Source organism: Lycorma delicatula, chromosome 7 (assembly GCF_047948215.1).
Source record: "Lycorma delicatula isolate Av1 chromosome 7, ASM4794821v1, whole genome shotgun sequence".
Classification (NCBI taxonomy): Eukaryota; Metazoa; Arthropoda; class Insecta; order Hemiptera; family Fulgoridae; genus Lycorma; species Lycorma delicatula.
In genome coordinates, this window is record NC_134461.1 from 57,029,590 (window position 1) to 57,053,948 (window position 24,359).

General features: G+C 27.4%; 1 protein-coding gene across 7 annotated transcripts in view; it reads right to left on the reverse strand.

Annotated features, from left to right (window-relative positions):
- Window positions 1–617: 617 nt before the first annotated feature.
- cib (thymosin beta cib) overlaps window positions 618–24,359 on the reverse strand; it is a 66,964-nt gene continuing 43,222 nt past the window's right edge. For 3 of the 7 annotated variants that reach the window (XM_075370081.1, XM_075370078.1, XM_075370079.1), the window contains 5 exons: window positions 18,832–18,945; window positions 8,639–8,752; window positions 5,535–5,648; window positions 4,435–4,548; window positions 618–2,945 (listed from right to left, as the gene is read on the reverse strand). In XM_075370081.1, the coding sequence (XP_075226196.1) occupies window positions 2,920–2,945; window positions 4,435–4,548; window positions 5,535–5,648; window positions 8,639–8,752; window positions 18,832–18,945 (482 nt within the window). In that variant the 3' untranslated portion in view covers window positions 618–2,919. The remainder of the gene's footprint in view (window positions 2,946–4,434; window positions 4,549–5,534; window positions 5,649–8,638; window positions 8,753–18,831; window positions 18,946–24,359) is intronic. The other 4 variants (XM_075370083.1, XM_075370082.1, XM_075370085.1 and 1 more) reach the window with 2 other exon arrangements.

Here is a 24,359-nt window from a genome sequence, read left to right on the forward strand (position 1 = left end):
AAGCTTAAAGAATTCTAAGTGAAACGTGTATTTTATTTATAAGTCTGTACTGGTCAACCCAAGAAATTAATAAAGGAAATATTTTTAAGTGAAATATGTCTTTATTTTATATTTACATTATGGGGCTAAAAAAATTATTGCCAGTATGAAAAAACATGTTTCTAAAAAATGCAGAAGGAGAGAAAACTAAATCTTGAAAAAAAGAGGAATGTAAAGAAATGTTGTTAAGTGACTGATACAAAGTGTAAGCTACAGTCTTTCTACAATACAAAAGTATATAATTTTTTTAGTTAGCTTCCTAACTAATTTTCTTGTTTTGTTTCAAAATACTTTTATATCAAAATAACTTCAGGCTGTATGTCACAATGTTTTATTATTGGGAAGAAACTTACAACAGGTCACTAAAGTAACTTAAAAAAAATGGTAAAATTGATGAAGCTGGCATTAGTAAGACTTGAACAAATATAAAAGAAAAAAGCAAAATATAAATCAAACTGAGAACTCCTTTTTGAAGTTGATTATTGTGATATTTTGAGTCATAAAACTTTTACATACACATATGTTACGTCAAAGTAAATGATACCCAAAGGGCAAATATTAAACAACACATGCAGAAGTAGAATTTATACATTATTTTATTTATTAAAGTCTTTAAAAAGCAACAAGCTAGAAAATAAAGAAATTTAACTGTTACGCAGGCTGACGACATGTTACATATAATATCTGTACGTATTTCTAGGACTAGGACTAAACAATTATAAAATTAAATGCAAAATTAAAATTGAACAGTTATAATAAAAAAATAAAAATAACAGAATGACTTTACTTTAACGTGATATAAATTCATAGTTTATTATATAAATACAATATATGACATTTAAAATAAAATATGAAATAAAAATGTGACAATGAAGAAACTAACGGTCATGATTATGATGATGACGATTCATAATAATAATAATAACAATAATAATGTAATAATAATAAATACAAAGTCTTTTAAAAATTATTAATTAAATACATATGTAATTATATAATTAATAAAAAATAATATATAATGTATAAGTACATCTAAAATTAATTTTTAATTTATATGTATAAATTTTTTAATATTTATTTCTATATAAAATACATAACCTAACTTTTGCTATAACACACATGAAAAGTATCAAAATATTTTACTTCTTTATAAATATACAGTATTAATTTAAAAAAAAGAAAATTTTAAATAATAACTTTAATCAAAATAAAAAACTGAAATGGTTAAACAAGGTTGTAATATTCATTTGTAAAAAACCCTGTGTATATGCAAAACATATAATGTAGACTATAAATAACTGTAAGATACTCAATACAAAAATTATTTTAAAATATTTCATAGCTATTCTAGAATCCAAAGGTAATTAATTTTTTACTTTATACAAAAAATTTTTTAAATCTATCTTTTAATATTTACCATGTTATCTAAATTTAAAAAATAAATAATCAGAAAAGACTAATGTTGCAACAAAACAAGAAGTGGTAGATATTCACATTTATACTTTTTTTTCAAATTTAATTATGTTATAATAAGAATAATACTAGAAATTAAACTCATTTATCACAGAACATATAATACCTACTAAATTAAAAAAATACATTCCAATGCAATATCTAAAATTATATTTATTAATTTATATTAATACTCATTCAAACTTTCTAACATCATCATTACACAACCTTATTGTTAAGAGATTGAGCATTTATAAAATTAAACAATTTTTTTTAGGAAATTCTCATAGCATGACACCATGTTGTAGATAATACAACATGAGAGAGTGATACTTAAAAATGATATAGACAGGTCCCAGAGCAACAAACATTCAGTTTTAAAGAATGAGTGAATATGTTTGCTATATTCTTCACAGAGATAAATATACCACAGCAAATCGTCATGACAAGCCTATCAATATGAAGATGAGTTTCATACTTAAAAGTTACATTCATTATCTTTATCACACAAAAACACGGGTTGATTGTAAAGTAATTACTATTTCTCTTAGAATCATGTTGGTTGGTATCTTATGTATTTAGGTCACTACTCAGTCCGGGACAAATAGTGAAAAGGAATAGGTTAATATAAACCCTATCTATCATAATAGTGCAACATACACAAACACACTATCTATATTCAGAAGGAGAATTTAATAAATTAAAAAGATAATCATCTTAATTAAAAAATTAATTGCACTGAATTAGAAAAAATGACAACAAATACATCTACAAAGAAAATTAAAAACCTTTGAAATTCAAGAATATATATTATATAATATATATTAAATGTATACATATATAATAGCAATAAAACATGTTAAAATGCACAGTAATTTTGTAAGATTTTACAATAAAAAAAAAGAAGAATCACTTTCATATAAAATAAATGATACATCATATTTATATAAATACAATAACAAAATATTCCAGCCCAAATATTCATATAAATTATTTATCTTTTGTTTTTAAATATTTTTTTTTACAAAATTTGTCTAAAGAAAAATTTAACATTATAAACAGACTTTATTACAATATAGATTCATATTAAAAAATTGTATTATGAAAAAGGACTGGAAGCACTTTTTCACTGACTTCACAGGTTACAATTATTTTTTTCATTTATCTAAGAAGTGGGCGGAATAATAAATATTACAAATGTTTTATTTATTACTAACTAATGGTCATTATTTATTAATTTCATGTATGAATGCTCGTAAATACTGCGTACGGAGTTTACAAATAGTAATTTATTTACTGTTTTGGAATGGTTTTATTCTTTATGGTGACACAAAATTCTTCCCTGTTGAGCATTAACACAATACAAAATAGGCCTATACATGCACAGGGCTGTTCCAGTCTCACCCAAGTGTACTTTTAGATACAGCTTTATGCTGCTTTTTCCTGGTCAATTGCTGAAAAAAAAGAAGAAAAACATGGAGTATTGTTAATTAAAAATGTATTTCATATACACAAGATTTTAATATTGATAAGTTTTACAAATAAACATAGCTTTATATTGAATCTATAAAAACTAAGGATCTGATATGTAGGTTTTGTTAGAGCAATCATTGTTTTAAATGGGATTCTCTGGTCAAATATTACAAGAATTTTCTTATGTTTCTGTCTTGGTGATAATACAAACTTTCATGATGACAAAATTACCAGATTTATAATAAAATGTTTCTAAAACTTATTCATTTTCATTACGTTTTTACATTTTATTATTAAATTTTATGTAGTTTATCATTGCAAAAGTTTATATTTTTAAATTAAGAACAAGGATGAAATAGCAGAATTGTTTTACGGTAGCTAACACATCAAGGATAAGCCTAATGGTGAAAATATGCAAAAAGTGAAAATAATGACAGTCATTCATCAGGTAATGTTTTTAACTGAAATTCTTCTCAGAATATCACTGAAGATATAGTGTACAACACAGTAATATTTCTAAGGACGTAATTATTAGCTGACATATTTGTCTTCTTGTTTCATATTTCTAAATTTTAATTAATAATTAGTTGACAATAACCTAACATCATACCCAAATTGACTCATCCTGACTCCCAGAGCGGAAGAAGACCTTGTGACAATGTTGGTCGCCACACCATTCTCTCCATTCCTAGTCCTGGTGGGCTTTACCAGAGGTCATCTTTTAAATCTTCTATACTTGATAACACAACACAATCACCAGTTTGTTGTCTGTCAGGCTGCAACTGATGCAAATACTTCGGCAGACATTTCCATCAGTGTATTTACACAACCTACCTTTGTATGGTCTCTTCCAACCATGTCCACGTACAATAACTTACAACCCTCAACCAACTGACTCAGAAATTTTTAAAATTAACTAATTTAACAAACATTGTAGAGGTAGGTATTTAAATAGTTGATATTCGCATCTCAACTCAATAAGAATGAGAGCCCTTGCAATTCTTAACCAGGGCTGTCGCCCTTTGAGTATGCTGCACAGGTTCAGGACCATCTCAGGCAATGCTGCTGGCATAGTGGCCGGACTTGTGACCCTGGATTTCCTTGTTCAAAAGAGGGAAGAGATGTACAGGAGAATGGGTAAGGCGAATGCAGAGGCACTGGTTGTATGAAGGGGGTAGGAGAGATGGTATCAGTTGACAAAAGGCAAATGGACCTACTGACTGTCCAGAGACAGATGATGATCTGAGACCTCCAGAGATGGCTGTACCATAAACACGAGGAACTAGAGTAACACAGTTGACCAACAAAGAAAAACTCAGTAAAATTAATTACAGACGTATTTTTTTCTGTATCCTCCAAAAATCAATACTTAAATTGCATAGAAATAAAATCAAAAGCTTAAATGACAATTTCTATATTAAAAAAAATCTAGGATTTAAAAATATTACACTACAATTAATTCTAACTAACCTTCTTTTGTTGGAAGAGGATTCTTTTCTAGAGTCTCTGTATGTTTCAATTTCTTTGGGTCAAAGTTTTCAATTCCGGCAATAAACTTTTGTTGTCCCTTCTCCTGTTCAATAGCTAAAATAAAAAATTAATAACACTATTAGTTTGAAAATAATAGACCATAGAAAAATTAATCCTTTTAATACAAAATGCATTTATTAATATTAAATAAAATGTTAGTTAACTATTAGTTTTAGAAATTTATAAAATAATGATGTGAAATTTTTACAACTTCTAAAAAAAGCAACCTTTTTCTGTAATAATACTGATTTCTTAAAATCTATCATTATACATAAAATATATTTATTTCTTGAATAGTAAGGAATGCAGTAAGTATTGTTTAAAATTAAGCGTACATGCAATTAAATTTAATTTTAATAATATGCAATCAAATATTAAGCAGCAATTACAATAGGAGGCCTTAAAAATTAGTTTCATTTGGCAGAATAAATCCTGCTTTTGCTCAAATTGAACCCAAGGCAAAGTATCTCCTTTAGTAGCAAGAAAGACTAAGATTAGGACATAATACTTTTCCCAACATTCCCTTGTTTGAAGATATAAAGCTCAATTCAGTAATAAAATATCAGTTTTTAAATGACAATGATCAAATCATTCGATATAAGTATGGATAAAAAAATGAAGAAAAAAGTCAATGAATTGATTTTATAAATTTTTATGTTTTTTTCTTAATACTTTTTTGTAACTATAATTTTCTTTTTACCACATTACACTATCAACCGAATGCTTTGATAAATGAAACTAATCTACCAAATTTTTCCTCTTTTTACAAAATGCAATAAAAAATCTTTTTTTTTTTTTTTTTACCTAGTTATACTGATAACATGTAATAATTTCAGAAACTGAATTTCATACTGTGTCTATTTTTAAAATTTTCTAGTTCACTTATTTCTTAATCACAGTGTTTTTACTTAAAACAATTATGAAAACCTAAAAAAAAACTACTTATTAGAATATTTAAAAAAATATATAACCAAGGTAAGATAAAATGTGAGGTAAGAACATTATATTTGAAAATTTATTAAATATATTACTGAAGTTACCTTCTGAGGTAGGAAGAACAATCTTTTCATTTGTAACAGTATGTTTCATTGCAGTCTTATCAAAGTGTTCAACACTTTCAATTAAGTTATGATGTATTTTCTCTTGTAGGACAACTAAATTTAATAAAACATGCCATGCAAAGCAAACAATAACATATTGTTATGTAATAATTATTAACATGCAGCAAATAAAAATTATATTAAATATTAAAATAATTACACTACATAAAAAAACTACATAATATTATTTATTACTGGTATAAAAGCAAAACTAATTTTATAATTTTTAATTATTTTGATCAAAGATTCTTCCAGTAAACATCAATAAAATTTATTTTTTTTTTTACATAAAATTTATTTTTTAAGACACAAAAAAACATTTTATTCAACTCAATTCATTTTATTTAACGCGATTAATCATCGCTTTATTTAAATAATGATCAGTATACAAATATGTGTTAGCAGTCAATACTGTAATATGCTTTCAAGAGGTAAAAAATACACCTTTAAGATGTACTATTTCATATCAGAACTGTAAAACATTGAAGTGAATGTAATTTCTTTCTGTATAATCATCCTATGTTTCTGAACATGACTGTAAACTACCCATATCTTTCTTGAAATTAGTTTAATTTTAACCCATGAGAATCTTGGGTTAAAATCTCCAAGTTTCCTGAATGGAGCTTTCTAGAATGACAGCTGTGTTTCTAATATTGAGCAGGATAGCTGACGATAGGAGTAGCTATACTCTGCACTAGCAAAAACAAACCAAAAATCAGACTTTACCGTCATTATCTCATTGCAAATTCACAAAAAATTTGTAAGGTTTGTTTTAAAGTTAAACCTCTTTAAATTTATTCATCTCCAATACACTTTATAAAACATTAACTGAAAACTTTACAACTGTTAATAAAAGAAACAGAAACCACATATATTAGTACATTTTCCATTTTTATTGAGATAATATAGTACACTCAATTTCCAGAATAAATAATTGTCCTTTGGAGGAATGTTTTTTGCATATAAACAAAATTTCAGCATAAAGGTTAAGGAATTACAGCAGTTTATCTACTGTGACTGCTTTCCAAGGCACTTAGTGAAATATGTCCAATGTATCCATATTTTAACATATAAGTATAGAGAATTTCAAAGAAAATAAAGTGAACATGGAATTTTTTCATAACGAGTTACAGAATATATAAATATATGAATAGTGACACAGATTTTATATTAATTTTTTTTAATGAATGGACAAGAACTTATCAGTCAGCAGATAAAGTACTGCTTACAAGCACAGAGATCAATTTTTTAGGTTTTTATGAAATAAAACAAAATTGTTATCTAATTTCAGCTATAATTAATGAAAGGTATTTTTACTTAGGGTATTCATTCACATAATTTAAAAAAATGAATGCAATTATTTTGATGATTCAATCATGAAAATGAAAGGAAACAGCAAGTAATATTGTAATATTTCAGTATTTTGCATAAGCCAGTTGAATTAGAATAAAATATCAAAACAAAAACTCATTTTTACTCTTTTGTTTCTTTCATTCATGGAGACACTTAATTTGAACTGAATTCTCTTGCAGATTTTTTTTGTTAAACTCTGTAGTATGCAAATGAAACATTTTGATCTAATTTTTTAATTGCACCAAAAGTGTAAATCACACTTTTTTAAATCTGCAGGAATTTCTAACACTAGAAGATTGAAAGTATACTGGTTTCAATAAAAAAGTATATAACAGTATTTCCTTTGAAGAATAATTTTCATCCATATGTTACTACATATTTTCAAACTATTAAAAAAAAAAAAAACACTAAAAATTGGTTAGGTTATAGGTACCTTCTCTTTGTTAACAGCTACCAAAGAGATTTTAAAAATTAACAAGCTTAAAGAAATAAGCTATATATCAAATTTTTATGAACTTGCATTGATAAAATTTATGGTGGTTTTAAAACTAGTATAATTAATTCATCTCTCATTGAATTAATTACAATTGTTGGGGTATAATTATTAAAAAATCTAAAAGCTAGTGTGAATCTTTTCAGATAGGCACATTAATATACTCATATAGGCTCAAATAAAAAAAATAATAATCAATAACCAATGGTCACAGATTCTTACACTGAGCAAATAGCTTACTTACAAGAAACCTTAATAAATAATTGATAAACTTCTAAAATTACATTTTATAAGAATAATAAATTTAAAAAATTACATTACTGTAGAGCATGTTAAGAAGCTGATTTAAATAAAACAAATTTAATAATGAACTATATGTATAGTGTATTTAATAACTTGAGAAAGTGATTAGTACTTAATTAAAACAGTGATGTTGATTGTAGAATATACAATGATTCATTTTAGAAAAAGAGAAAAATACTCAGATGAGGGTATTCATATGTAAATATTTTCTATGAAATTCATTATATCATTTACTGTTATTCTAATAAACGTTTACTAAAAGGTCAGATGTCTAGCACTGATACCCTCTTCAAAAAACTAACTACTGTATAGTATATGTAAGTGCAATGGTCATTAGCTGCCAGTATTAATGATATTACCATATAGCTGTTATATAGCTATATGACAGAAAGTTTAGCAGGGTTATTTGCCATTAACAACAAATGTGATACTGATATGGCTGCATTGCATGCAGCCATATCAGTTCTTTTGGTGTATTTCTCAGTATACTACTCCTTGAAAAATTTCTTGTGGAAATCAACAGGTTGAAAGGAGAGTTTACAATCCTTTTATTGAGGACATACTAATAGTACCAACTGGTGTTCTACACATCAATAATATAACAGTTTTTTAAAATCTTAAAAAACTTTTTTTATTTTATTTAAACAATTACTGTTTACAAAATGCAAACACTATACACTCTTGTATTTTATTTAATTTAAGGCTTTAATTTTGTTTTTTGCTTTTTAAGAAATGTAAACAAAAAAGATGTACTGCCCAATGAACTTAAAAAGGACTTTACTTTTATATATTTGTGTGTGTGTGTGTGTGTGTGTGTGTGTGTGTGTGTGTGTGTGTGTGTGTGTGTGTGTGTGTGTGTTTGTAATAACTATTAACAAAAATTGTATAAATTTACCTTCAGAGTCAGGTAGAATTATTTTTTCAGTTGTGATAGTGTGTTTCATAACAGTCTTATCGAAATGTTCTACACTCTCAATCAAACTGTGATGTATTTTTTCTTGTTGAACAACTACAGCATAGAAAAAGCATGCATGCAAAATAAGTAAACAATTATGTATCATGCATTTGCATTTAAATCAATCATGCAACAAAAAAGACACACATAATCATTAGTAAACAATTAAGTAAAGCAATATAAACAATGCTATGAAATATTAACAGAAAATACATCTTAAAAAAAAGAATGTTGGTGTTTATGTACTCAGGAAGACTCCTTATAATCATAGAGTTTTTAAAATGTTCATTTAGTATTCAATGAATTTCAAGTTATTCATAACTAATTTAGTGTCTCCTCTGCTTGAAGAAGTGGATAAAAATTTATCAACAAAATTTAAGAAGTCAAAGAAAATTATTTTGATAATTCCATTGTATACATACAGTATGCAATTGTAAATTCATGTTTTTCATTATGAGATATTAGTTTTTCCTAACAAGAAATACTTCAAATCTCACTGGTAGACTAATATGCAATAGATATTGAACTATGAATTTCTTAAGTTGTTTCATTTTGAAAATTTAATATGGTCTTCTCTGATGTTTTAATTCTTAATGCTAATAATCTTTGTATTAATTTAACATAACTGAATTAAAAAAATAATCAATAAATTATTAACAAAACATAAAAAGAACCAGTCAGAATCATAAGTTACATAGATTTAAAAAAAACTGAATGTTTAGTATTAAATTACCATTTACGGATGGGTAAAATGCATACATGTTACCAAGATTCATTGTAAAGTACATACAAGATATAAATTTCCAATTAATTAACTCTTTTATAAGTGATATTACTAAAATAAACATTTATATCAATAATTATTATAATGAAAACAGTAAAATATAAATTATATTTTATTGCTAACTCGACAGTTTTGTAAAAAACTGTTAATCTTATAATAGAAGTGATTCAAATAAAGCACTTATGATATGAAAAACACTTGCCAGAGTTGCTGTCTTAATGAGTAATGATGGCTTACAACTGTATTGCGAAGAAATTATGAAAAGAATGACAACTTCATTTTGATGGTTTTGCCAACATTTCATCTACAATATTTTGTAATTTAGTGAAAAAGTAACCACAAGAAACTATATCATTCTTTATTTTCCTAATATACCTGGTATGGAATGGTTGGTTTTCTTGAGTTTGACTGTGACATTTCTATTTCAAGTCAGGCCATGTGTGAATAAATTGACAAAATTAACAAGTTTGGCAAGAAGTTGGCTATAACTGTGATTATCATACTGATAATAAAAGTTTTTGGGGAAGCACAGTGAATCTAAAATTGATAACATTATTGTAGGACCAAACAGGTGAATGATTTAAATTAAATTATAAGTCTTACAAAGCTAGATCATGAAGGGGTATTGTATGCTATTGGTACTTCAATTTTACTTCATGTACTTCAATTTTTATATAAAAAAAATATTCTACAATGATATAATATCCAACACTAGGTAAATAAACATGAAATGAACATAAATATAGATAGTGAACATCATCAACTGATTGGTTTAGTCAAAATTCTACTTATTTAAAAGTTACTGGTTCAAAAGTTGGTTACTTATTTTGGTTTTTATATTAGTAACAGTCTTAGAGTTGACATCTATCAAGTTCTATATGTTTTGATTAAGATTAGTCTTTTGTATATACATAAAATATTATGCATTGTGTATATAATGGGACACAAATGCACAATAATTACTAATGCAAGTATGTATCATTAGTTTGAATGAAATGAAAATTAAAAATTAATTTTAATGAAAAGAATGACAAATTCTTTAATTGTCATTGCCTTTAATTGGTAACCAAATTATTATTCTAAACTGTAGTTTTTAAATATATATAGTTAGCTTGGTATTTTTTTAAGTTCACAGTTATAATAACATTTTAGTGAATTGCAATTTTTGGATTGTTTACTAGTTTCTGCCTAAACCAAATATGTTCTTGTACTTTAAAATTCTATAAATGATAATAAAGGGGAGGTTTCAGCAATTTAAGTTAGGTTGCCTAAAAACAACTTTTTTTATGTTATGCACTTATTTAACTGAATAATAAATTAGTTTTAGCCAATGAGAATACCAGTTATTTACATTACACGTGCTTCATACTAAACTGGCACTGAGAATAAAAATTTTAAACTTCAACATGTGAAAACTCTTCAACTTACACCTTTTTGAGTTGTATGGGTTACTAGAGTAGTCTCAGGCACTCAAAAAATAGATACTGATATGGTACTAGGTATGTTATCACTGCTACAGATGATTTATTTAGATAATTTTACATTAAATATTATATTACTAATAACAATTACTTTTAAGTTAAAATAACAGAAATAAATATAATAAAAAAATACGTGATAAATTTGTTTAAAGTTTCAGTAAACACTCTTATCTAAACAGATGAACATCTATACTAATAATCCATCATTCAAAATCTAGTAAATTTTTTTTAAAAAGTCATGATTAAGAAAAACTTCCTGAAATTACAGTAATTTAAGAGTTTGTTGATTGATTAACAACTGTGTTTTACAACTGCAGTTCCCAGTAATATTTAAATCAAAAGAAAATTATGATTCACACAAGTCAATAAACCTATTATCATCATTATAGTCATTTGAATAAACAAATACAATGTTATAATGAAAACTGCAATGATAAACTGGATAAGTGGGAAGTTACTAATCAACAAACGACAATGAATACATGCAAATGTATAATGTCAATATAGAATGAAATATTATTTCATTTTTTTATCTAAAAAAAGCAATGTTCACTTACCAAAAGCAATACATGTAATTGCAAACCCATTATGAATGTTAAAACATTTTTATACAAGTTTTATTTTTTTATTCAACATTAATATTTACACAATCAACAGAAGCAGGATTCGCATTTAAAATTACAATGAACTAAAAAAAAATTCTACTAAATATTTGATCGGTTCAACACCGATTATTTTCCTAATTAAATTCCTTCATTAGATAGTATTTTTTACAATTCAACACTTCTAATCTTTACATTAGTATTTTTCTTATTTGCTTTCTATAAAAGAATGTATTTATATTTAATTGGAATGCTTTTGTGTTAAGAAAAAACTAATAAATAAAAGTTACTATTTAAAAACAAATAAATTAAAAAATAGCAATAAAATCAAATTTAAACAACTGAAAAAAGAAGCAAAAAAATTAATACCTTAAAATAGATAAAACTTTAAAAAGCATTCAGTTTTATTATGTTAAAAAGGTTTTTTTAATTACTCCCTGTACAAAAAAAAAAGTGTATCACAATTAATGACATGACAGAGGTGAGAAGAACCTACTAAAAAAAAAAAAAATTATTTTTGAATATGAGTTGTTAAGGTTCTTTTCTCTATATTGCATGCAACAATGTATATTATATTTTGACCTTAAGATTTGTCATCAATATTTTAGGAATATACTTATACATATAAAAAACTATATACACACTGAATTAAGAACCTCTTCCCTTTTACTACATTTTTTGCAGGGTCAATAAATAACATAATGGGTTGTTATCACCTGTAATCCACAACTAACAGAAGTTAGATTAACTATGACAATAATTTTATTATTAACCAAAAAAAAGTGTAATGAAATAGTTAGAAAAGAAAATACATTAAACGTTTTAATATATTTGGTAAAAAACAGAATAAATTAAACAAAGTTTAATGAAAAAAATCAATCAGTTAGAGTATAGCAGTATAACAAGAAAACAATAGTAACAGTACAAACAAAATTAAGGTTGTTTATAATTACAAAACCATAAATGTGTATTTTTTCAAGAAATATGAACACTGAATTGATTGAACAAAATGGGCAAGACATGTTCAATGAAAGTTAGAAGAAGTTGTTGGACACTAAAATACAACAAAAACTGATCTTTACTAATCTCTACAAAACAATTTTCTCTTGTTTACTGTTGTTCAGTTACAAGAGAAAGAATTTTCAAGACAATAAGTTTAACTAATTTCTTTGAAAACATGTTTTGTTATTCATGAGCTGTTCTTTCTTTATTCTTTACATTTTCTCCTTTTTTTTTATACGAATCCAATCTCAAGTTTTTAAAAACTTTAAATCAATTTTGTAGGTAGGTCATGTTAGGTAGGTAGTTAACTTAGTCTAGGTCATGGAATATATTTGAGTCTTTTAAATCAAGTTCAGAAAGATATAGTTTTGCTGTTGTCAAAATTGAAATTTTTAAATGAGACAAATCTTTATTTTCTTTTTTCATAAACAAAACAACCTGACTTCTGTTTTTATCATAATAACATTCCTTATTTATCATTTGACCAGGCATTCTTTCTTCTTGTCAGAAATTGATTATGCTTTTTTATATAGAAAACATTTATTGTAAGATAAAAGAGAACAAAATCTTCATTTTGTTTTCTAAAATTTTCATTCCATTATCGTGAAAAGATAAACTGTTTGTGAATCAATATACTTGCAATAATAACAGCAAAAGAAGTCATTCTTAACAGTCAAATAAAAGATTTCAGTATTTAAATCATTATAAAAATGACTCACAATTAACCAAGCAAATTCCAAGCTGTTTGCTCATGATAAATATACTGCTCTAATAAATGTGGATAATGCGTTTGCATTATCCACATTTATTAGAGCATCAAACGATGCTTCTATCAAGCGTATAATGCTTGCATTATATCAAGCATATCAAGCATCAAACGATGCTTGACTCATTTGTTCAATTATATCATACAATTCAAATGTATAAAAAAATGAGAGTGTATGGCATATTTCATATGTTGTCTGTAACCTAATAACACACTTTATTACATTGATAAAATTGACATTGATAAAATTTTGTAAAAGGCAAGAAGGAAAAAAGGAAAGAGAAGATGGGGTGAAAATTAGAAAGAGGAAAAAAAGGAAAGGTTAAATGTTTTTTAATGTTTTATCAAACTTTCATTTGTGTTCGTATAATATCTCTCTCTCTCTATATTTATATATATATATATATATATATATATATATATATATATACACACTTAAATCTAGCAATAGCAAAGCATTGCTGGGTAAGCTAGTATTAATAAATCAATATATTTTAATTTAAAAAAATATATGTTTATGAAGTCGGATTTGAACCAATGTGTCCATATTAGGGATCCGACTAGTCTTACACCACATTTACTTGAGTGACGTGAAATAAAATTATTATATAACTACTATAAAATGCTGATACGTACACTACAAACAAATGTGATACAATGTGGTAACCACCACAGTGCAATTGTGTAACTGTCCACTTTAGTAAAGAATTGAAGGATCGTATCTCACTTTCAAATGAAATAAGTTTAAATGAAGTAGCAAAAAATTTGTATATGTAATTTAATAGGCATACAATGAAGTCATGCAGTGTCAACATCAGATTTTTTCTTTTAGTCTAAGGAATTTTTTGTTTTTGAAGTCAGTCTTATTTTATTAAGAATTATTATAGTTATTTAAAATTTTGTACTCCTACGTGTCATTCTGAACATACCATACTTTTAAAATCCATATGAAACGTCATATGGATTATGACAGTTCCTCTAACAATAATTATTAATATCTATTAAGAGAGAATTTAATTTATTTATGAAAATAATAAATAAAACATAATACATTAACTTATTATACTCTAATGTAAAACATATTGAAAGAAAGATATATTTTTAATTTATGTAAAAAGGGCAATGCATTAATAATAATATAATTAATTCAAGGTTATTCAGGCAAAAAGAAGGTGGGAAGTGAAATAAAATGCCTTAAACCCACATCTGACAGGTTAGTGACTTATAATATTTTAAAATTTTTAATTAAGCAACTGAAGGTAAAACAATATAAATTATTTGTTTCTTTAAATGTTAAACATTATTATTTAAAATAGGCTTCATATTTATGTAATGCAGATTAATCTTTTTTTTGCCTCTGGGACAACAATTAGATATTGCTTCAGACAATTATGAAATAACAATTTTGTAGCATGTAATGGCTGACCACAGCGGCCAGCCATTACTGCAGATTGATAAATAAATAAATTTACAATAATATTTTTAACTGTCGTATGTGTACTTCACAATGTTTATGGAATCAGCAATTTGAAATAATTTATTTTATAAGTAAATTAATAGAAAAATAAAACTGAGGTACATATATTCCATATTTTAATTCTGAGATTAGATTTAACTACAAAAAAAGTACCCAAAAGAGCCTAAGTTGAATGAATTAATTTAATCAATTATTCCAGATATTTAAATTTTAAAAAATTTAATCGATTATTATTTTGTAATAGGTATGAAATTAGTAAAAGCTTTTGTAACTTAAATAATATAACTCTTTAAAATCTATAATAAATAACAGAAATTAGATATGCTTTAAAAGAAAGTAAGATTTGTTAATGACATTGGGCTCAGTTATTTATTATTGGAATGGCAGTGTTCTTGATCTGCTGACAAGGTGTATATGTTAAACTAAATATACCAGCTACTTATAACATCTTCAAGGAAAAGTAATTTAAAAAGAAAGAATAATAAATAAATAATATGTATATATATATATATATATATTTTTGTGATTTTTTTACCCCACATTATATCAGGAGGAAAGCATCTTTGTTTATGTATTCCTTGTAATAATTTTATAATTTTTTTTTATACCTAGAGATTAACATTGAAATTACTAGTAGAAAAACAAGTATTATTTATCTATTGTTGAAAGAATTTATGTGATATTAAACCAATTTATTTGTCAATATTTATTTATACTCGTACATTATTTAATAATGTAGAATATTATTTAGTTAATTAGTGTCAATTGTGGATATATAAAAATATATTAAGTGCAGTCTCAAAATTTAAAAAAAGTTACATTATCACACACTTCAGCTTGACCAATATTTTATATATTACATATATTGTAATAATAGTGGTCACAGGCTATATAACCATTGTTGTTTTTTTATTGTTGGAAAGCTACACTTTATTTAATTTTATAAATAAAGTTTGTTTTTTTGATTTATATCTTGTAGAGTTGTTTTGGTTTCATTTTTTCCTTTTGTTTACCCTGTCACTTATATATTTTATTAACAAAATTATTTAAAATTAATTAATTTCTAAATCAATTTTAATTTTTTCTAATGCCCATAGAGGTATAAATTCATTAACAATAACTTTGGGATAGGCAAGACCAGCTGTTAGCATCTTAAGCTGCCCATCTTAAAGGAAAACCAAATTACCTGGTCCATAAAGCAGTCCTTGCAAATTCTCATTTCCAATGGTATGAAAACCATCCACATTAATATAGCACCAATGAGCGACCGTACACAGTGTTTAATGAACCTTTTACATTTTGACCCACCTTCTGTTTTCCCAACTTATCCCTGTAAAAACTTCCATGGAGATTCGACCCCATTAATTTTAATTACGATTTCACTGTATATAATAAAAATTAACAACTCTTCTCTTTCAACAAACATTTTACCATTTTTTATGAGACAAACCCAGATGCAGTAGTATACACAGATGGGTTGAAGCAGAATGTTATCATTAAATGCGCTTTTGTTGTAAATGACAAAACTTATGTGTTTGGTCTACCTGGTATTATAATTATCTACAATGCAGGACAGTATGCCATCAAAATAGCGTTGAATATCATTAAATCAAAATATCATTACATCCTTATACATAGAGATTTGTGTAGTGCTCTCCAAGCTTTAGGGGATTTGTATTCTAGACACCCTATTATTACCGAAATACATAATACAATCACTGAATTAAATCATCACAAGACAAAAATGAATTTCTGCTAGATCCCTAGCTATGTGGGAATCCCAGGGTAATGAATGTCTGGATTCCACTGCTAAAAGATGCGATTTCATTAATTCCATTAAACATACATTTTGAAGAAGGTGACAGGACCACTACACCAGATAATAAACTCTGACACATCAAAGAGACTGTGTTAATATGGGACTCTTCATGCAGAAAGATTTGTTGAAAGGAAGTGATCCTGTGCCAGTTTTGATTAGGACCTACTGGAGCTGCTCATGAAAACCTGATGTCAGCAGAAAGTGCACTACTGTGTGTCTGATGCGACTGCCGCTTGCATGTGCACCACATCCTTGTAGATTGCATGTTATGCTGCCTTACGTCGTAAATTTAAATTGCCAAGGGACATACAGCGTGTCCTACAAAATGACAAGAGTGTACTAGACTGGGTATTGTTATTTTTGTTAATAAATTTTTTTTTCAAGGTCCGATCGGTCACGAAATTAAAACCACAGTGAAAATAAAAAATTTTTTATTTGTAACAAGTACTTACATAGTTGTAACTATGTAAGAGAAATAGTGTACTATTTCTCTTACATAGTCGCCAGTCAGATTTAGACATTTGTTGTAACGTGGTACTAACCTTCCAATACCTTTGTCATAGAACGGAGCCGCCTGTGTTTTCAGCCATGTTTCTACGCTGGTCTGCAGCTCGATGTCTGTGCCAAAATGTTGTCCTCCTAGCCAGTGTTTCATGTGAGCAAAGAGGTGAAAATCGGATGGAGCCAAGTCCGGGCTATATGTTGGGTGATCAAACACTTCCCAACGAAAATGCTGCAGGAGCTTCTTTGTTACAGCTGCAGTGTGTGGCCGAGCATTGTCATGGAGAAAGACAATGCCTGATGACAACATTCCTCTCTGCTTATTCTGAATTGCCCTTCGTAGACATTGAAGAGTCACGCAGTATGATGGTCGTGCCTCGTTCCATGAATTCCACCAAGAGAACTCCATTCCGGTCCCAGAATACAGTAGCCATACACTTTTTGTTGGAGAAGGTTAGCTTGAACTTCTTTGGTTTACTGGGAGAATGAGAATGCATCCATTGTTTGGTGTGTTCTTTTGTTTCTTCAGTTTCGAAATGCACCTATGTCTCGTCCCGTGTGACAATTTTGTTAAAAAAATCTTCTCCTTCATTATGGTAGCGCTGGAGAAACGTTAGGGAGGCGTCCGTTCTCATTGCTTTGTGATAGTCGGACAGCATCTTGAGAACCCATCTCGTACACAGATTGCGGTACTGAAGTCTCTCACTCACAATGGTGTAGAGAGCTGACCTTGAAATTTCAGGAAACGAATCACTCAATACAGAAATTGTAAACCGACGATTTTCTCGAATTGCCTCATCCACTCGCTCAACGAGATCATCGGTTGATACTTGCTTCCTTCCCTGACCGCCTGCATCATGAACATCTGTATGTTCTGCTTTAAAGTTTCTGCACCATTGTCGCACTTTGCTGTCACTCATTGAAGTTTCACCGTACACATTACTTATTCGTCGATGAATTTCAGCTGCAATACACCCCCAGCCTGAAGAAATCGAATTACCGCACGCACTTCACACTTGGCGAGATATGCTATTGTTGTAGATATGTTTACGTGCTAGCTGCGTGTTCAGAAGTAAACGAAGTGACGCGGCGTGATTGAAGACCATATTAGAGACGCTGCGCAACACATATGTGCAAAGGTTCACCCAATTTCTCGCGGTTTTATTTCGCGACCGATCGTACCTTGAAAAAAATAACCCTCGTATAATCAAATTTATACTTCTTCACATTATCAATCATTATTTTAAACAGTAAATTATTTGCATCCCTTCCAAGTTATTTTTTTTTATTAATTTTTTTTATACATAACCATTTTTTCATCAACCTGAAAGGTTAAAATAACAAGCATGTGACTTATAGAAAGTCTATTATTGCTTGTTTGTCTACATAGAAATATTGACAGATTGATGAGATTTTTCAGTAATTTTAGAGGATGAATATTAAAGAAAAAATATAGCATTATTAGTAAACTGAAGAAGATTAAGAATAAACTAAAGAAGAATTAATGTGAGCGAATTAACATGCTAATAAGAAAATGCTAATTAAGAGATTATCTAAGATTGATAAAAAAATAAACATGCATAATAGACAGAGATTAGATATAAAATTAAATGACATATGATTGAATTAAATGGATCTGAAATATTATCAAGAAAATTAAAAATACATATATCAGATAGGTTATACTATAACACAACTAACCATCCTTATCAGGAAGTGGGTTCTTTTCCTGAGTTTGTGTATGTTTCAGTTTACCAGTGTCAAATGTTTCCACACTATCTATTAAAGCCTTTTGTGTTTTTTCTGCTGCTACATCTGAAAAAAAATAAAAATATGATTTATAATTAGTTTTCAGAATTTAAAAAAAATTTCTAGCCGATATAAAAAAATCTAAAAAGAAGATTAATTTAAAAATACAAATTAAATTACATCGAATTATATATTAAACATTAATGAAAATGTTCTTTTCAGCAGAATTTTTTGTAGTCATTAAAGTTTGTTATTCTATAATGTTTGATAATTATTGCATATAATTTTCAGACTTAAAAAATTTAATTTATTAAAAAAAAAGTTCAATTAAAGTCATAATCATGCAATGTAATCAAGTTTCAGAACTACAAAATTATAGAGGAACTGTTAAACAAAACTGCAGAATAAAAGATTTATCAGGGTAAAAATTCTGTATATTTTTATGAAATAAAATGTTACATAAATGTTATGAAGAACCCTTCATAATGTTACATTAATGTTGTTACATTATGTAACAAACAGGATGGTCCTACACAAGACAATAAACTATTCATCATCCTCTATCAGAGGGACAATTCCACTGAGGATTGGTACTCTTTCCTTTTTTTCTACTTTCCTCGGGTTTTGCCTTCTTCCCTAGAAAATTGCCATTGAAGTTAGGTCAGGAGTCTGGTTCTTTATTTATGACACCTGGTAGACTGTAAAGCAATTGTTTACTTATTTCAAATTAGTGGGATTGTAACCCTGTGTGTGTCTATGCCCAAAGATTCTGTTTTTCTATTAGTATTCAAACTAATGGCAGAGATGCCTAGGGGATAAATTCAAACCTTTCCTAATCAATCCAAATAAAATACTATATGTAGGATTAAAATTTTCATGATCAAAGAATCTTTTCTAAATTGATTGATAGACCTGTTAGATATTCCAAGAACTCTTCGAATATCTTAAGGAATTTTGATATATACCTATACCTATATGCAATTGTGCTCCTAGTTTCTTGCAATGATTATAGTTTGTTACATCCTTGGAGTGTCAGGCTAGGGTATGTTGACAGAATCCTACAACAGAATAACAGGAGATAGTTTGGATGAGCGGATAATACTTTAAATGAATGATTTAATTGAGTGCCATACGAGTGAGTATTTGTATCAAACCTATTCTTTCTTATTTTTTTAAATTAGTAGATTATTCTCAATACAATATTTAAATTTTTTTTTTACCGATTTTTACATAAAAATCTTTATAAATGGTTCATGTTAGAGGCAGACAAGCCCTTTGTATTGTGAACAGTCCTTGTATTACTGTTTTTTGGGACCAAAAAACATATTATGTCACCTTTCTTCTACAATTCTTTGATTAGCTAAAGTTTTTATTACAACTACTACTTATTACTAGTGAGAGGAAACAATGTTTAAAATGTACTGCTTCCTACAGAAATATTCAAAATAAACTTGTTTAAACAAAGACAATCCTAATCTTTCTTATCACTGGAAAACATTTTAAGTGGTAACATATAAATAGCAATGTAGGAATTGTTTTTTCTTACGATAATAAATGTTCATTGTAAAACTAATTCCTATATACAAATATTGAAGGTGTCATTATCAGGACTGTACATCATCTACATTTCTGAAGGCTTTTCAAGCAAATATGCAATAATACTTGTACATTTAGTTCAGTGAAGAAGTAAACAGAAAATAGTTTCATGCCTAAAAATCTTCAGTAAACCTGGCGTGGAATTTCTTTAAATGGTTATGGGTTATGCAATTTTCATGAGCGATTTTATTTCATATCACGCTGCCTGCAATCATTAGATTAAAGCATCCAATTTTAATATATTAAGATATAAACCAGTACATATAATTAAATACTCACTGTTAGAGGATATTTTATAAATTGCTAAAAAAAGAGCTATATTATAAAGCTTTTTTTTAAATGAGAAAATTTTCTGTTCTGAATCAATGCTTAAATAAGGATTTCATTACAAACAATGAACTAAAGTGAAAAATGCAAAAAGAAATAGTTTAAGAGCAGATGTGTTATTTGCAGATAACCATTATTAGTAAATATGTATGGCTGAAATTTAAGCAGTACTTCAGACTGGTATAAAAACATACAAACCCTTCCATTCAGAATAATCTGTTAGTCAAATAAATTAACAATAGTTAATTAATTAAAAATAAAAAAGTAAACAGTTATGTACCATGGAATATATAATAATAAAGTATAATTAAAACCTATATTAATATATACATATTGCTGTGAATAAGTTAAGTTATGACTTTTATGGGTGCATTAACCTGCTTTATTCCGTATGTTCCAGTCTGAAGATTTCTATAATATGACTAGATACATATAAATTACACGCAAGTGATTTCATGTTATATTAATTACCTGGGTCAAAAGGATTCCTTTTAACACAGATGTTAATATACAATTTTTGCAATGCAAATTATTCCTTTTACAAGGTAACCAATTAAAATACATCAATATATTTTTATAATAATTAATAATGAAAATTATTAAATTAATTAATTAATAAAAGTTATTAATTTATATAATTAAAAAAAAAGGAGTGTAATGTTTAGGATCGGTCATTTTAACTTTTCTCAAAAACAACTTTAACAAAAGTAAGATTGAGTCTCCATTAGATGCACCTGGATATATATGGAACAAGTATGAGAAATTTGTCCAGTGAACTGAATCTAAACAAACTTAATCTATCACCAAGTCATACCCTGTTATCACCTCACTATCAATTCTTGAGCAGTAACTTGGAACCTAATCCTACCATTGGTAATCCCTTGACAGTCAACCATGAAAGGTCTTTTAAGGAATACTCCACTGGCTGAACCAAGCAACAAGAGAGTTCAGAGAAGGCAACATACAGATACAGTAGGCTGCCACTTAGAAGATAACATGAGATCAGAAGTATTGGAATGCCCTAACACTACACACACGAATAAGAACAATACAAAATCCAAAATCAAACCAAAGCAAATCACCTAATTTCCACAAGCAATGTAAACTCACTCATGTAGACTGGTAAACTAAAAATAATAATTTACCTAATGAACAAACATAAAATTCTCATCATGGGACTGCAGGAAATAAGAAACACCAACAAGGAAACCATGAAATCTCAAAGATATAGGCTCTACAAAGGTATACCTGGGAGGAGAGTAATGAAATATGTCCTACATTTTGGAACAGGCATTTTGGTTAGCTTCAAAATAATAAACTCACAAGAATTCAAGTCACAATACCCAAGAATCTGAACACTCATCCTAAAAGCATCTAATAAAATCTACACCATAATAAACGCCTATGCCCCCACTAATAATAAAAACATTTCCAAAAGACTGTAAAGAAACTGAAAGGTTCTGGGACCTACTCGACCAGACCATATATAAAATCACAATAAACAACTAATCGAAGATTTCAATGCTCAACTAGGCAGAGAAAGAAGATCATCAACAACATCATCAGAAAATGGCCTGCCCAAAAGAGAACAAATGAAAACAGACAATCATTGATCTCTGCAAAAACTACAACCTAATCTCGAAATCAACATATTTTAAGAGGAAACTTAAAAACCTGAAAACATCCTGATTACACTAACGGAGAATGACAACTAGATCATGTCTTCATCAACAAACAGCATCACAAAGACATCTACAACATAAAAGTCCTCTGAGGAGTAGACACAGGCTCAAATCACTACACAGTAAAAATTACATTAAATTCTCTCCCCGAAGGAAGCAAAAAAAACCAAGCTCCTAGAAAAAATAAGACCCTACCCAATAATCAAGAATGAAAATTACCAAAATGCAATCAAAAAAATTACTATCATGGATAAACTCAAAATACCATAAACAAATCGCAGAAGAACTGGCCCCCAATAAATCCAGCAAACAGCATCAATGGTGGAAATGAGAGAAAACAGTGTAAAAGAGACATCAACCCTAGGATTCTTTGGACACTTCATGAGGACGCAAGATTCGAGACTTCTAAAACTCCCGATACAGTACAATGTAGACTTGAAAAACACCAAGACAAGATGCAGATGGATCAGAGAAATTAGAGAGGATGTGAAGGAAATTGGCCTTACACCAAAAGACACCACAAAAAACATAAAATTAAACTAAAGAATCAAGGGCAGAAACACTTGCTTCATACTCACAAGAAAGAAACTCACAACACAACATTTTTAATACCAGAAAAAGCATAGATATTGGAATGTATGAAAAAATACTGGGAGACCACAAGGCCGGAACAGTCTCTTCAAAGAGACTTGGATAATGGATTGACTAAATCGATCCTATGTGGTCATAAAAGATGAAAAAAATGTGATTTTTAAAAACATATTTTATTTCTAAGGGATTCCACTGGAAAATAATTACAGGGAGTGATAACAACTTTGATTAAATATTTTTAGGATGCTAATTTTCTACCAAATTCTAACTAAGGTTAATTTTAAATTCTAACAAGTACTATTTTTTTACCACTCTAACAAATAATATGAACTGCTAATACCCACTGTAAACTTATCTAAAAAAAATAATATATATTTATAATCTTGAAGCAATTTTTATTGGATCTATAGGGCACATTTTAAATATTCTATTTGAGAAAAATAAAAAAACAAATGAAAATCGAACTAAAAATCTGGTACTTTTTCATTATTATTAACAGATTAAATTATATTTTTAACTAACACTGTATTCAGTTACATATGCAATAAAAAATAAACAAAATTTCTAAAATTAACCAAGAATCAAATTTTTATAAATCTATTTACATTGATAGGGTATATGGTTGTAAAACCATGTTCTTAAGTTTCATTCATCATTAAACACAGTATAATCATTAGACACTAGATATATTTCTACAGGAAAAGTTTTTGAATAATACTTATAATTCTATCTATTACATTAAAATTATTCCTACAAGAAATCAAAAAAATAAAAATTAATACAGAATTTAAGAAGGTTAAAGATATTTTTTTCTTTCCTTATAAATAAACACAAAATCACAGCAAATGTAACAAAATATTATACAATAATTAGTAATCATCATTATGTTACTAATAATAATCATTATAAAATAGAAAATTTATATTTTATTGCGTTTTTAATTTAATAAGGTATTGATTGATAAATTTGTAGTAAAATATTTAAAAAAAATTTAATTCTCTTTTATCCTAACATAAGAAAAACTAATTACATTCTAAAACTAAAATTAGAAAGTTCTAATTCTATGTATATGAAGAAAAAAACAGCTAGTGATATTTTTTACATTAAATTAAAAAAAAATCAGTACTTAGTTTTTTGTAATTTTTTATTTTTATTTATTTTATTATAACAGAATTGAATGTCTCAAAATGTATGAATAAGGAAGATAATAAGATGAAATGATAGAAGAATAAATTCCAGAACCTCACAAAGAATTGAAAATGAGACTACCTGATCTAGAAGCCC